Source organism: Pelodiscus sinensis, chromosome 1 (assembly GCF_049634645.1).
Source record: "Pelodiscus sinensis isolate JC-2024 chromosome 1, ASM4963464v1, whole genome shotgun sequence".
NCBI lineage: Eukaryota > Metazoa > Chordata > Testudines > Trionychidae > Pelodiscus > Pelodiscus sinensis.
In genome coordinates this window covers 69,507,097-69,521,838 of record NC_134711.1, presented here as the reverse complement: position 1 = coordinate 69,521,838, position 14,742 = coordinate 69,507,097, and the positions used below count along the sequence as shown (strand labels likewise).

General features: G+C 38.3%; 1 protein-coding gene across 11 annotated transcripts in view; it reads right to left on the bottom strand.

The window, feature by feature from the left end:
- The window catches only part of NAV3 (neuron navigator 3), an 812,431-nt gene that overhangs the window by 196,897 nt on the left and 600,792 nt on the right, over positions 1-14,742 (bottom strand). For all 11 annotated transcript variants that reach the window (XM_075932274.1, XM_075932283.1, XM_075932261.1 and 8 more), the window contains one exon: positions 3,684-4,719. In XM_075932274.1, the coding sequence (XP_075788389.1) occupies positions 3,684-4,719 (1,036 nt within the window). The remainder of the gene's footprint in view (positions 1-3,683; positions 4,720-14,742) is intronic.

Below are 14,742 nucleotides of genomic sequence, written 5' to 3'. Positions count from 1 at the left end.
TTTGTTTATCAACCCTTTTTCCTTTGGAGCTCTTTTAGCAGTTAACAGTCATACTTGAGAATTATATGCATACATTGCGGTGGCCAACCAAGAAAACTATGTTTAATGGTAAGACAATGGAAATACTCTGACCTGGCTTCACGTACAGTGCTAGTTACTATATGCCCCCAAGAATAATTCTGCTGAGTTTGTAAATATGGATATTCTGTCTCTTATATTCATACTCTGCTAGAACATTATTGTTTATTATTTCATGATACCCACAAGGATAACAGTTAGCATCTATATGCATTCAGTACAGGATCTGTGGGACATATTCTGCTCTCATTTCCACAGATGTACATCTGAAGTTACTCCAGCCAAGTCAGTGGAGTTATTCTTCTTAACACCGGTGTGAGATTAGACTTTGGACTTTCAAATTGTTGGCAAGCAAGATTAAACTTCAAATACAGTGGCCTTTGTTGATTGAGGCTTACTGGAAATTATTCATAAAGCCAAATTCTGTTGACAAATGGATCTCCCCTTTAATAGTCCAAATGTATTTTCCTTTTTGATGCAGCGTAACAAAAAGATAACTTATTTCTACCTTGTTACAATGTGCAAAGAAATGGCATTACCATGTGGTAAATGTTAATTTCATGTGTATTTGAGGGCAGAATGGGTCCACATCTCTCTCTCTCTAAATATACATATATTTATATAAATGAATATAAATATGTAGCCAAGTATGTTTAAAAGAAATATTTAATGAATTCTTGTGATTCTGAAGAATTGAGTAAAGATCATATATTTTCATATTATGGTAATTTGTGATCTGGAATAATTTCAGTGATAGATGCAATTTACTATACTAAATATAAAATGGAAATATATATATTCATTCCATCTTATATTCAGTATAGTAAATTGCATCTATCACTGAAATTGTTCCAGATCATGAATCACCATAATATATGATCTTTACTCAATTCTTTAAAATAACATTAATTCATTAAATATTTCTCTTAAACATGCTCGGCTACATATTTAACTGAAATTGAAGGGGCCAGCTGGCTATTGCATATTAAAATAAATAAAAACTGTTCTACGGTTTTTTTCCCTCACAATTTTTGGAGCTCTGTTTTTAATCACAATAAACTAAAATAGTTTATCACTCACCCACACTGGTTCTGAATCTGTTTGGTTTTACATAATGATAAATATGCTCCCTCTTCGCCTACTCCAGCACCTCTTTAATCTTTAGCCAATTTTTATCTACAAGTACTACTTGCTAACAAAAGCTTCCAGCCTATTCTGCTTAATAGCACATTTCTCAGTTTATCAAATTTTCATGTTTAAAAGTTTAATTTACCCATAACTGAATCTAAAAATCTTCCAACAGCTGACATCTGAAACCTTATTAAACTGCAATCAGTATTGCTGAAACCAGCCATAATAGTATCTTCCCTTACAATAGCTTCTTTATTATATAAAATGAAAATCTCTGGTCCCTGTAGTTCCTCTACCACATACCGATATGAAATCTCATGCCTTGCAAAATACTGCTTTTTTATTGTTTTGATCCAACACACCAGATCCTACCTGAAATAGGAGATTTTACTAGTTGGATAATGTAAAGCTGCCATTCTGCAGTATTTAAAAGTCTCAGAGGGGTAGCCATGCTAGTCTTTAACTTTAAAAACAATGAGTAGTCCTGTTACACCTTAGGCTATGTACGGGCAGCCATTTTTCCTGAATACCTCTGGTATCCCGAAATAGCTACTTTGCATCATAAGAGCAACCGCGTTATATTGAAATATAATGGGCTCTCTAATCTGATGTCCCTGTAAACGTCATTGCACAAGAGATAAGGGATGTTTCAGAATAGCATCAAATTTCAAAATTAGCTATTTCGAAATAAGATTGAAATAAGCTATGCAACTTGAATAGTGTAAATTGTGTAGCTTATTTTGAAGTAAGGGTGCTGTGTAGACACACCCTTGGAGACGAACGAAAATATAAATGTAGTATCATGAGCTTTCATGGGCAAAACTCATTTCCTTATACGAATAGAGTGGCATTCTGCTCATCTAAGGAAGTGGGCTTTGCCCACGAAAGCTCATGACACTACATTTATATATTTTTTTGTCTGTCTCTAAAGTGCTACAGGTGCTTCTGCAATGATCAAAGCTGGAATTTGGCATGGTGGGGGGGGCAACAGCTATGCACTCCGGGATGGAGATTGCTTTTCCCTGGCTGGTGAAGGGAGCTCAGGAGTGAGAGGCAAGCTCAGAATGCAAGCACTTTCCCCTCACTCCCTTAGCGTCCAGGAAATGGGATCAAAGGCAAGCTGTGTCCCAGAGCACATGGCTGCTGCCCTGCCTACCTGCTGAAATTTCACCTTTGGCAATGATGTTACGCTGGGGTTAATACCCAATGCTATCAGCCCCTTATCTCCCCCTTCCCAGCCCTGGAGGCTTGAGGAGAGTGCTGGGTTTCTGCTTCTGCCTCTTCCCCTCCCCCCTCCCTCCACCCAGAGACAAAAGGAAAAACTATGTAGCACTTTAAAGACTAACAAGATGGTTTAATAAGAGATGAGCTTTCGTGGGCCAGACCCACTTCCTCAGATGATATTCTGGAAGAGAATTGGCATATACTGGCATGACCATATATGCCAATTCTCTTCCAGAATATCATCTGAGGAAGTGGGTCTGGCCCACGAAAGCTCATCTCCTATTAAACCATCTTGTTAGTCTTTAAAGTGCTACATAGTTTTTCCTTTTGTTTTTGCAAGATCAGACTAACATGGCTACCTCTCTATTACTATTCCTCCCAGAGACGTGACTCTCCAAACTTCCCTGCCTTCTGACTTCTCCCCAGCCAATTCTTTACTTCCTCCTCCTCTCCCTCCTTCCACCACTTATTCCCTCCTTATCTTGCATGCTTACTTGCTCTTGGAGTTCCTCCATTTCAAGCATGCAGCAACTACATTTAGCTGCTGCTTAGTGAGATGTCCCTGCCCCTCTGGTCACAGCAGCTCTGAACCTCTGAGCAGGGCTCAGGAAACAGCTGCATGGCCATGCAGCCACACAGCTTACACGGAACTCTGTCCCTCACACTTACTTAGGGGACAATGGGGAGTGCATTCACACTCTTCGCAACCCTTTCTCCCCCTCTCCCCCCAAATGTACAGGCCTGAGTATACTTCAGTGGCCACACTCACCCACTTCACCCTTTGTGAATATTTCTAAGATTTTTAAAATTATTGCCATTACTAATGTCTCTTTTGTGTCATCTTCTGTGATGATTCCAATACTTTTCATTTTAAAAATACTTGATGAAGTGGTGAATTTTAAGCAAATATTGCAGAAAAGAACTTTTGACATCTAAGTAAAAGTAGTCACACTGGAAATCTGGTTATAAGAATTATGGTCATCCATCAGAAACATATCATGTGACCTGTATACGTAATCAAAACAGATTGCATTTCAAATGGCAAATACCACAATAAGATAGAGATAAAAAATAATGACAGCTATTCATAGAATAATTCTGAGTAGCACACACATTTTAGGAAAATCATGTTTGTGCACAACTTGGGAACAAATAAAATCCACTAGCCACATGATTCAGTATCAATGATTCAGTTCCTGTGACACATCTTATCAATTATAATGCAAAATAATTAACTTTAGTGACCTTACCTATAAATGAAAGGAGCTACTGTGGCAGTGTTTGGGTGGCTATATTGCTGTTGTTGAGGAAGTTGGACAACACCGTTTCCCGTGACTTGTCCGCTGCTTGCAGCCATTGAAACAGAAAGAGCTGCAGAAGAACCAGGGGTCAGAGCTGGGCTAGATTCCTTTCCTTCTGAAGAAGCAAGACTACAGGAAGTGGAAACTTTCTCATTAGCTTGTGATTTTGTTGTTGATTGGGACTGGTTTCCCTTTGTAGTCCTGAATTTTTCAGACTCTTTACTTCCCATACACACAGGTGAAGCATTCTGCTTTGCTGTTGGTGCCTTTGATCCAGGTTTTGGAATCCCACTAGAGGAGGGTATTAAACTTTCCTTCTTTGCTGCTGTTGTCTTGCTTCCCTTTGGGATCAAGCTTGCAATTTTTGAGCTCTTCTTTGTAGATGTTTCGGCAGCCTGGTCCTTCTCTTCCTTTACTGTTTTCTCAGTGCAAACTTTATTTTTGTCCCTGTTCTTTTCCTCTTTGTCCTTTGGCTGTAGCAAAGACTTTTTATTGCTGAGATTTTTGCTTCCAGCTTTTGGAGGGGTTAGCTTAGGTGACACTTTGGGACTGCTACTGGTAGAGCCACCACAATTCAGCCCAGTGCTAAAGCCATCCATTTCACCACACTCTGAAAAGGTATCATCCTCTCTTCCGCTGTCATTTGGTCCTGAACTTGATGACAAGGGGGGTCTTAAAGCAGTCCTAGCATTAACCAGCTTGAACTTTTCCAGCATGGATTTCTGTCCAGATGAAGGGGGTTTTGCTCCTTCAGAAAGGGGTGGCTTGAGCCTGTCTGAAGATGGAGTAGGGGAGGTAGCAGGACTAGGCTGCTTCACGGACAGCATGGTAGAGGTGGCACTGTGTTTGACATTCATGGATTTGCTGCGCCAAGGCTTGCTGGCACTTGGAGAGGGTATGGCAGAGACCGGCTGCTGCCCAGTGCTGGTGGGATGCTGCACGTTTCCATTCATGCCTGAAGATGGGTGAGGGCCTTTTGGTGAATCTGTTTTTAAAAAGAGAGAGACTCATATAATATGCAAAGACAGAATTATTTTTCTTCCCTCTGCTCTCAAATAATACTCTAATTAACTATGGCTTTAAAAGCAGTTAAAACCAATTTTTAAAAAACTAATGTGGTTTATATTAAAATTAGTTGATATAGGGAAGGCTACAATTAAGTATCTAGTTTTCAAAACAAGAATTTTTTCTTCTCCAGCAAGTTGTTTTAGAGCAGTGTTTTTCAATCTTTTTTTGTAAAGTATCCCTTTAAAAATAAATATAAGTACCCCCAGCACCTACAGTTTTCAAGCACACAAATTTTTTATCTACCATTGCAACACATTTGTTTAAACAACTTAATCGTAGCCAGGTGGGCGATGAAATTTTTGGGTGTAAAAAGTACAAAAATAATAAAGCGCTATAAAACTTTTTTAAAAAATTCAGTTTTCTCCAAATTTCAGTTGTGTTGATGTACCCCCCTGACTTCTCTTGAGTATCCCTGAGGGTACTCGTACCACTGGTTGAGAAACACTGTTTTAGAGTCTCCATCTCTCAGAGCTGAGGAGAATATTGTGATACCACGTAACTCTCGCTTCTGAAACTAAAGCTCTTAATAATTAAAAGGTTCTAACTGTATGTTAGTATTAGATCAAGAAAGCCTTCCTGCTCAGATGATGTCATTAAATTAGTGAACACCCAAATCACAGAACTGGCACACTGAGGGGGAAAGACACATTTTAGAAAGATAACAAAAGTTAAGATTTTCTTTTCTGGTTTTTGGGTACTACTGTACTGAAGAACCTGCACATAGATAGGAAATATTGTTTCTATTCCTACAAAGGAAAAAATGCCTAGTACATAGACCAGCACTTCTCTGGGCCACTGCCCTGAAACGTCTAATTAAATTTTAACTTTTGGTCACCATATTTCTTTGCTGGAACTGATCACAGAGGTCTGATTACTGTGCATTTTCCAGGACAGGAGAAAATAAATCAGAAAGCTTCACTGTTGACAGTTCTTGATAGCAGTTGCAGCAGTTGCTAGCTGTGCAACAACTCAACACTGACAGTTATTTAGGGATGGATTCTTATTGATTTAATAGCTAGATACACAAAGGAAATGTAAGTTCTATGTTGCAATACCAAACTTCAGGCACTCTTCTGCACAGTAGAATCTACAGCTCTGTTAGTTGCCTACAGTTCTTCCTATACAATGCACAGGGAGAGTTAGGTGCCTAAGAATAGCAAAAGCAAACAGTTGAGATGCCTAGGCTAGTCAATAGGAAATGCCAAGAAAGGAATGTGTCCCAAGTTCCACGCCTCAAAAGGATATAGGCACGTACCTCCAGGCTGGAGCGAGGAGCTTCCCCTCCATCCAGAATTCAGAATCATGAAGCCTGTCCTGGAATTAGGTGCCTAACTCAGGTCAACCCCCTCTTTTTTGACAAAAATAAGGCAAGCGAATCAGTGGCCTTATAACCTATAGCTGAGTGCAACCTGGGAAATGGAAGACCTGGTTTCAAGTCTCTAATGATCTGACCTAGAGAGGAGAGGGAGTTGAATTTGGGTCTTTCCCAAGCTGGGAATGTGCATTCTCTGTGTCTTTCCCATTGAAACTGTTCCACTGTATAAAATGACTAAATATGGACTGGGGCAGAGGCTGTGTTCTGATTCTCACATCCAAAGAGAGTGCCTTATCTACTGGGCAACAGAGTCATTTGCACTCTCTTTCAGGCCAAAGGGATTATTTATACATAGCTTCAAAGGGAGAAGGGGAAGACTCGCCACAGAACCTCCAGTGTCTCTCTCACATCTTGGGGATTGCTCCAACCACCCCCAAGGTGAAAGTCACCTTCAGCCTGGGTCCCGATCTGTTGATATTCACTAATGTGACCTGAGTATTCCTACCAGATTGGGCCTCACAAGCAAGATAGAGGGTCCTAGTTTGTTAATCTTGCTGAAGGTTAGGTGTGAAGTAGACACTGGATATCAGGGCTCCAGCAGCCATGCGCATACCCATCAGCAGAAACAAGATTTATCTACACAAGCAAGCTGGGGTCTGTATTTTCCCCATAATAGCCTGCCTAGTGCTTTTTTGAAATAGGACTAGATCAGAAAACATTAATGAACTGTTAATATACATCAGCAGGGTCCACATGAACAGTTAATCTGAGGCAGGATGATCTGTGATAGATTCATACATGCCCAAATTTACCATGAACTTATTGTTCATGTAGGGTATGCTACACTACAGTGTTATTTCGAAATAGTGTATGGATGTTGGGGCCATCCCCCCAAACCTGAATAAGGTCCATGATCTCTGCCCTGGACCAGGAAGGCACCCTGGCAGGCTCCTGAGAGCTGGCAGACTGCTCCTGGGAAGTGGTGGAGGGCTGGGTGCCGGTGGCTTGCTGGCTTATGTTTTGGGGCCACTGGATCAGGGGCAGTGACTGCTGGCGCTGGGCACTGTGAAGCTGGTACAGCCACTGTGGCCAGAGTCTACCCCTTTAAGGGCTCCGGGGCGGGGGGAAGGAGAGAAGTGTTCTTTTTTTGAGGCTGGAGTGGCCACCAGGGCACCCTGAGAAGGCTGGAGGCCCCCTATTTTGAAATAAGTGTCTACACAGCACTTATTTCGAAATAGCTATTTCAAATTTGGTGTTATTCCTCGTAGAATGAGGTTTATCAAATCCAAAATAAGTGCTCCGCTATTTCGAATTAATTTCGAAATAGTGGTTTGGCTGTGTAGACACTAGGAAAATTATTTCAAAATAAGGGCTGTTATTTCAAAATAACTTTGCTGTGTAGACATACCCATAGGCACACCCTCAGGTAGCCAAGGGTGTGATTACATGAACATTAAGTTCATGGTAAATTTGGGGGAATGTAATCCTATGCTGAGTTAGGTGGTAGCCTAACAGGGTTTTGAGGATCTCAGTTTTGGATTTAGATCCTAAAGCATCAGAAAGGCCACCCACTCCCTTTATAAATTACCCCCAAAATCCATTCACACTTCTAGAGCAAAACAAAAAGTCCTTAGTATGAAGGCAGATCAGGCCCTCTGTATGATAATCAATACAGTTGAACTTATTTTAATCATTAACCATATTTTCCAACCAGCATCCTGCCTTCTTAAGCAAAACATACTAATGTATGGAAAACACATGCACTAGGGAAAAGCTTTTCTAAATTAAGCCCACATTGCTCAGTGTGGGGGCCTAAGTAGTTGAACGCTATTTGCCGGTTAACATTATTCTGTGGCATCAGAGAAATGAAGTGTTTATGGTGATTAAACCCTTTTAAACCACCAATTATGTTCTCTAAATTATTGTGCATAATTCTATTAATTCAGATGAGGTTTCATATTTGCGTATTATGTATTGCAAAGAATAGCAGGAGGACCCCTGAAAGACTGCTTAGGCATGTCCATAGTATTCAGTGTCAGTTTCAGAGTTACAGATACTTCTGAGATATGACTGCAAAATATCCAGTTGATTTACTATTCAGGTCTTACCAAAACTGCACTGGATGTTTTTTGTAAAAATGTGAGCCCAAGGTGCAGTAATCTAAACAATACTGTTAGTGAGGGACACTTCTAAGTATCCTGGGGAAGTGGTCCTAACCTTCTTTTAACGAAAAGAAAATCAGTATTTCCAGGGTATCAACCCAGACTTCACAAATATTAGTATTAGTTCAGGTCAAGAATCAAGATCTAGTGATGTCATGCATCAGGCCAGCTATCTCCCTGTTAAACAGATGCTCTATAGGTCTGTCATAGTTTTTTTAAGCACTTGTCACCATAACATACTGGCCCTGCACAGATGAATTAGCTTTGCATGTCTATGCCCACAGTGAACTTCACAGAAGATTCTGTTCTTTATTCTTCTCAGGTTTCAAGGAGTTCTGCAGGATACAGTTACTGTGAGAAAACTAACAAATAGGTGGGTTTTACAGTGATTTTTAAAATGGGTCAGATTTTCTCTCATTCGAATCTCTTCTGGTAGCTCATCTCATAAATAGGCCTGCATCACTGGAAATGCTTTGAGACAGATCAGAGCCTTTTAGTAGCATGAAGCTGCCTTTAAGACGAACCTGCTATGATGCTGCTACAGAGCCCTCTTCTTTCCCAGCCATCACTTCAGAGGTTATGGATGACCATTTATTATTTTCTGGTGAGTCTAGCTGCTGGAACAGTCCTTAGGGGCTGTGAATTGCTGGTGTAAATTATAGCAAGCTTTAGGATTCTTTAATGTATTCTAGGGAGGGACCAGTATGGTAGGCAATAGCCCATAAAAGATAGTCAGCAAAGTCTCTTTTGCACTCACATCTAAACATGCACTGAGCACTCCTTGATAACATATGAAGTTTAGGACCTCTATTCCCAGTTTTCATGTGCTTCATTATTAAAAGTTTGAAAAATGCATACAGATTATATATAACAATATATGACAGAGTGAATCCATTATGTTCTGGCGTGTTAACTCTTATATTCTGCTATCTCTGTAGATTACTAGTTTTAAGTTGTCTTCATTTACTTACAAAAAGTACCAATTTAAAAAAAAAACAATCCAGCCTTACCATGTCTCCTTTTCAATTATATTAATCTTGTGTAATAAACAGACAGTAATAAACAATAGTAAAAATTACTATTTGACATTTCCTCAATAGCCTGTTGTGCTGTGTATCCACAGGCGCCTTGGAGTCACTGCTTCATAACACATATTTCACAAATTGTAATCAGTGCCAGATAAGTTACAGATGGACTGAGAGCTTTAATTTGGCTCTTAATCTTTAATTTAAATCATACCCTTAATGATCCTTACAGAGAGTTGTTTGTGTGCCCAAGTGTATTATCAATAGTCCCTTCTATGGCTACTGAAGTGGGAAAAAAGGATTTGTTTCCTGATGTTTAATATCCTTGTCTCCCAACCTAAATGTGTTGCTTGAACCTGCAGGTCTTTTCAAGTGCTGTGCACATTCCGTTCAACTCTGCTATTTATTACATGACATCTGTCCCCACCTTGTGGTAATTTTGATACAGAATGAAACCAAACAAACTATATCCATGTATTTAATATTTACATTTTAGTTTTACATCTTAAGTCGGTAGGTCACCAAATTATAAGAGTTAAAGGAGGTTTTGATAGTACGATACTTTTCTGCAACAGAAACAAAATAAATTAGTATTTCCTTCATGTTGATTTAGACTGCATATGCATAGACTTAGTAGAATACAATTTTTCAAAATAATTTTTATCTATTTAAATTTTCACAGATACATGAAATTAAGGCGAGACAAGCAATAAATAAGACAAATATGCTGAGATTCAAAAATTTAAAGCTTTAGAACAAAAATTGTGAACATAATGTATACAAATATACTAAGTAAATATTCTTAAATCAAACTCTAAAGTTCTCAAGCAGCATTTGTCTTCCTTTGCCAGTCCACAATGTCCTTCATTTTCAGCATTCACTGATTTTTCTTGAAATATTCCCAGGTTTTACAAAAGCTATTAATTGTAGGATTTTTTCTGCATTGTAATTCTGCAATTTGCACTGCATTTCTGGACCACTCGAGTACATGAAAACACCAAATATTTTAGTACAATCCAATACATTACATTAGGGAGATATTATGCTAATAATAAATTAGTGTGAGTGTAAATGTGAGGCATTACTCTAAGGCAATGTAATAGAAGATATATACATTACGGCACTCGTGGCCATGAATATGTGTACACATTATTAAAGTACACTGCATAAAATAAACTGTTTGAACTGCTCTCACTTTCAATACTTTTACTTCTCTCTTTGTTGTTGGGCTTTCTTTTGTTTGTTTTGGTACTCCAGTCACCCAATATTAGCCTCTTATTATACTGATTTTCACCTGCTTTTTTTTTTTTTTTTTTTTTTTTTTTAAATAAACACTGATACATTTCTGGAAGTTTTAGACAAAAAAATGAAACTATTTTGTAAATTTCTATTTTCATTGATAGAAGTATATTTTGTTAGTTTGTATATCTTTGACTAAATCAATATTTTAATGAAAAAAATCAAATCCTTCCAAGCCTGTGCATTTATCATGGCAATAGGTATCAGATAGCCATATAAAAAAAGAACTTTCTCTTTCCTTGTAATAGAAATATTGTATTGTTAAATAAAGTCCAGAACCCAGATACTAGTCAAACCAAACGAATGTAAACATCCTTTTGTAATTGTTGTTATACTTTGTCAAGCCAAGTATCTTAAAGAGATGCTGTATACTATGGATGAAAAATTTTGCTTAATCAGTTAACCAGTTAAATGTTCTTCTTCCACTTAGCCACTCAGATTATCTTATTGATAAACTAGGCAAATATAACTTAGATAGGGCCACGATAAGGTGGGTGCATAATTGGCTGGATAACCGTAGTCAGAGAGTTGTTGTTAACGGTTCTAAATCCTGCTGGAAAGGGATAACAAGTGGAGTTCCTCAAGGGTCTGTTTTGGGACCCGTACTATTCAATATCTTCATCAATGATGTAGATATTGGGATAGAGAGTACTCTTATTAAGTTTGCAGATGATACCAAACTGGGTGGGGTTGCGACTTCTTTGGAGGATAGGGACATAATTCAAAATGACCTTAGCAAGTTAGAGAAATGGTCAGAGGTAAACAGGATGAGGTTTAATAAAGAGAAATGCAAAGTGCTCCACTTAGGAAGGAACAATCAGTTCCATACATACAAGATGGGAAGCGACTGTCTAGGAAGGAGCATGGCGGAAAGGGATCTAGGGGTCATAGTGGACCACAAGTTGAATATGAGTCAACAGTGTGATGCTGTTGCAAAAAAAGCAAATATGATTCTAGGTTGTATCAACAGGTGTGTTGTAAGCAAAACTCGTGAAGTCATTCTGCCGCTCTATTCTGCACTAGTTAGGCCTCAGCTGGAGTACTGTGTCCAGTTCTGGGCGCCACATTTCAAGAAAGATGTGGAGAAATTGGAAAGGGTGCAGAGAAGAGCGACAAGAATGATTAAAGGTCTAGAGAACATGACCTATGAAGCCAGGCTTCATGAACTGGGCTTGTTTAGTTTGGAAAAAAGAAGATTAAGGGGGGACATGATAGCGGTTTTCAAATATCTAAAAGGGTGTCACAAGGAGGAAGGCGAAAATTTGTTCCTCTTGGTTTCTGAGGACAGGACAAGGAGTAATGGGCTTAAAGTGCGGCAGGGGAGGTTTAGATTGGACATTAGGAAAAAATTCCTAACTGTCAGGGTGGTCAAATATTGGAATAAATTGCCAAGGGAGGTGGTGGAATCTCCCTCTCTGGAGATATTTAAGAACAGGTTAGATAGACATCTGTCAGGGATGGTGTAGACGGAGCTTGATCCTGCCTTGAGGGCGGGGGGCTGGACTCGATGACCTCTCGAGGTCCCTTCCAGTCCTATTATTCTATGATTCTATGATTCTATGATTATTTCTGCTAAGAGAAAAATGATTATGTGATTGTCTAAAGGGACACATAACAGGCATACATTTATATAAGCATATGTTAATGAACATAAAAATGGTCATACCGGGTCAGACCAAAGATCCATTTAGCCCACTATCCTGTCTTATGACAATGGCCAATGCTATGTGCCCCAGAGGGAATGAACAGAACAGGTGATCCATCCAAATTCAGGTGATCCATCCACATTGCTCATTCCCATCTTCTGGCAAACGAAGGGTCAATACACCAACCCTGTCCATCTTTGCTAATAGCCATTGATGGACCCATCCTTCATGAATGTATCTGGTTTCTTTTTTAACCCTGTTATAGCCTTGACATTCACAACATCTTCTGACAAAAAGTTTCATAGATTGACTGTGTATTAGGTGAAGAAATACTTCCTTGTATTAGTTTTAAACCTGCTGCTTCTTAATTTCATTTGATGACCTCCTAGCTTTTGTGTTATGAGGCATTTCCTTATCTACTTTCTCTACACTCAGCCATGATTTCATAGACCTCTATCATATTCCCCCTTAATTGCCTCTTTTTCAAAGTGAAAATTCCCAGTCTTATTAATTTCTCCCATACTGAAACTGTTTCATAAACCTAATCATTTTGTTGCCCTTTTCTGAACCTTTTACAATTCCAATATATTTTTTTGAGATGAGGCAGCCACATCTGCACGCAATACTCAGGATGTGGGCATACTATGGATTTATATAGAGGCAATAAGCTATTTTCTGTCTTATTATCTGTCTCCTTCTTAATGATTCCCAACATTCGATTTGCTGTTTTGACTGCCACTGCACACAGTGTGGAAGTTTTCAGAGAACTATCCCATGATGATTCCAAGATCTCTTTCTTGAGCGTCAACAAATAATTCAGACTTCATCATTTTATATGTATAGTTGGGATTATGGTTTCCAATATGCTATATTTTGCATTTATCAACAATACATTTTGTTGCCCAGTCACCCAGAGATCCTTTTTTGAAAGATCCTTTTGTAGTTCTTCATGGTCGTCTTGGAATTTAAGAATCTTGTATCATTTGCAAATGTTGCCACCTCACTGTTTAATTCTTTTTCCAGATCATTTATGAGTAAGTTGAATAGTGCTAGTCCCTGTACAGACCCCTGGGGGGATACCATTATTTACTTCTCTCAATTCTGAAAACTGACCACTTATACTTACCCTTTCTTTCCTAAATTTTTATCCAGTTACCAATCCAGGAAAGAACTTTCCCTCTTATCCCATGACAGCTTACTTTGTTTTAGAGCCTTTGTTTTAATACCTTGTCAAAGGCTTTCTGAAAATCTAAATAAAACTAGATTTCTTAAAATCTTGTCCACATGCTTGTTGATGCCCTCAAACAATCTAGTAGATAACTGAGGCATGATTTTTCTTTACAAAAACTTTATTGACTTGTCCCCAACAAATTATGTTATTTATAATTCTGACAATATTGTTCTATAGTTTCAACCAATTTGCCCACTACTCAAGTTAAACTTATCAGCCAGTAATTGCCAGGATCACCTCTTTAGCCCTTTGGAAGAATTGGTGTCACATTAGCTATTTTCTAGTCATTCGGTATAGAAGCTGAATGAAATTATAGGTAAGAGACTACAATTAGTAGTTTTGTAATTTCAAATTTGAGTTCTTTCAGAATTCATAGGTGAAAACCATCTGGTTCTGGTGACTTATTACTGTTTAATTTATCGGTTTGTTTCAAAACCTCCTCTAATGGCATCTTCATCTGGGACAGTTCCTCAGATTTGTAACCTAAACCAAATATCCCAGGTTTGGGAATCTCTCTTACATTCTGAGCCATAAAGACTGGTACAAACATTTATTTAGTTTCTCTGCAATGCTTATGTCCATGAGTGCTTCATTAACATCTCAACCATCCAGTGGCCCCAATTCCTGCTACTGATGTACTTTTTTTTTTTGCTTTTACCTTTATTCAAATTCTTTTTTTTTTTTTGGTTTGCTAATTATATTTTCACACTTCATTTGCCAGAGTGATCCTTTCTATTTTATTCGCTAGGCTAGAATTGAATTTCCACTATTTAAATTATATATTTTTGCCTCTCACTATTTTTTTTTTACTTGGTTGTTTAGCCATGGTGGCAATTTTTTGGTTCTCTTTTTATGTTTGTTAATTTGGGATATACATTTAAATTGAGACACTATTGTGTCTTTTAAAGTTTCCATGATTTCAGTTTTGGCACTGCACCTTTTCATTTCTGTTTAACCTTCTCATTTTTGTGTAGTTCCCCATTCTGAAATTAAGTGCTACAGTGTTGGGTTGCTCTGGTGTTCAGTCAGATGGTCAGTAATATATCACTATTGCTATATTCTTATTATCAGAGCACTGAATTACTATCCATAGATATTTTATGGTACAGTTTGGCTCCCATAAAATTTTTACTTTGTTTGACTCTATGCTTTCTTTCACATATAATGCCACTCCTCTTTTTAATATGAAGCATTCTAGTTCACCCATCCTTTTATTTATTTAGACTTCTAACATTGGTATATAAGCCACTTAAAAACTTCTC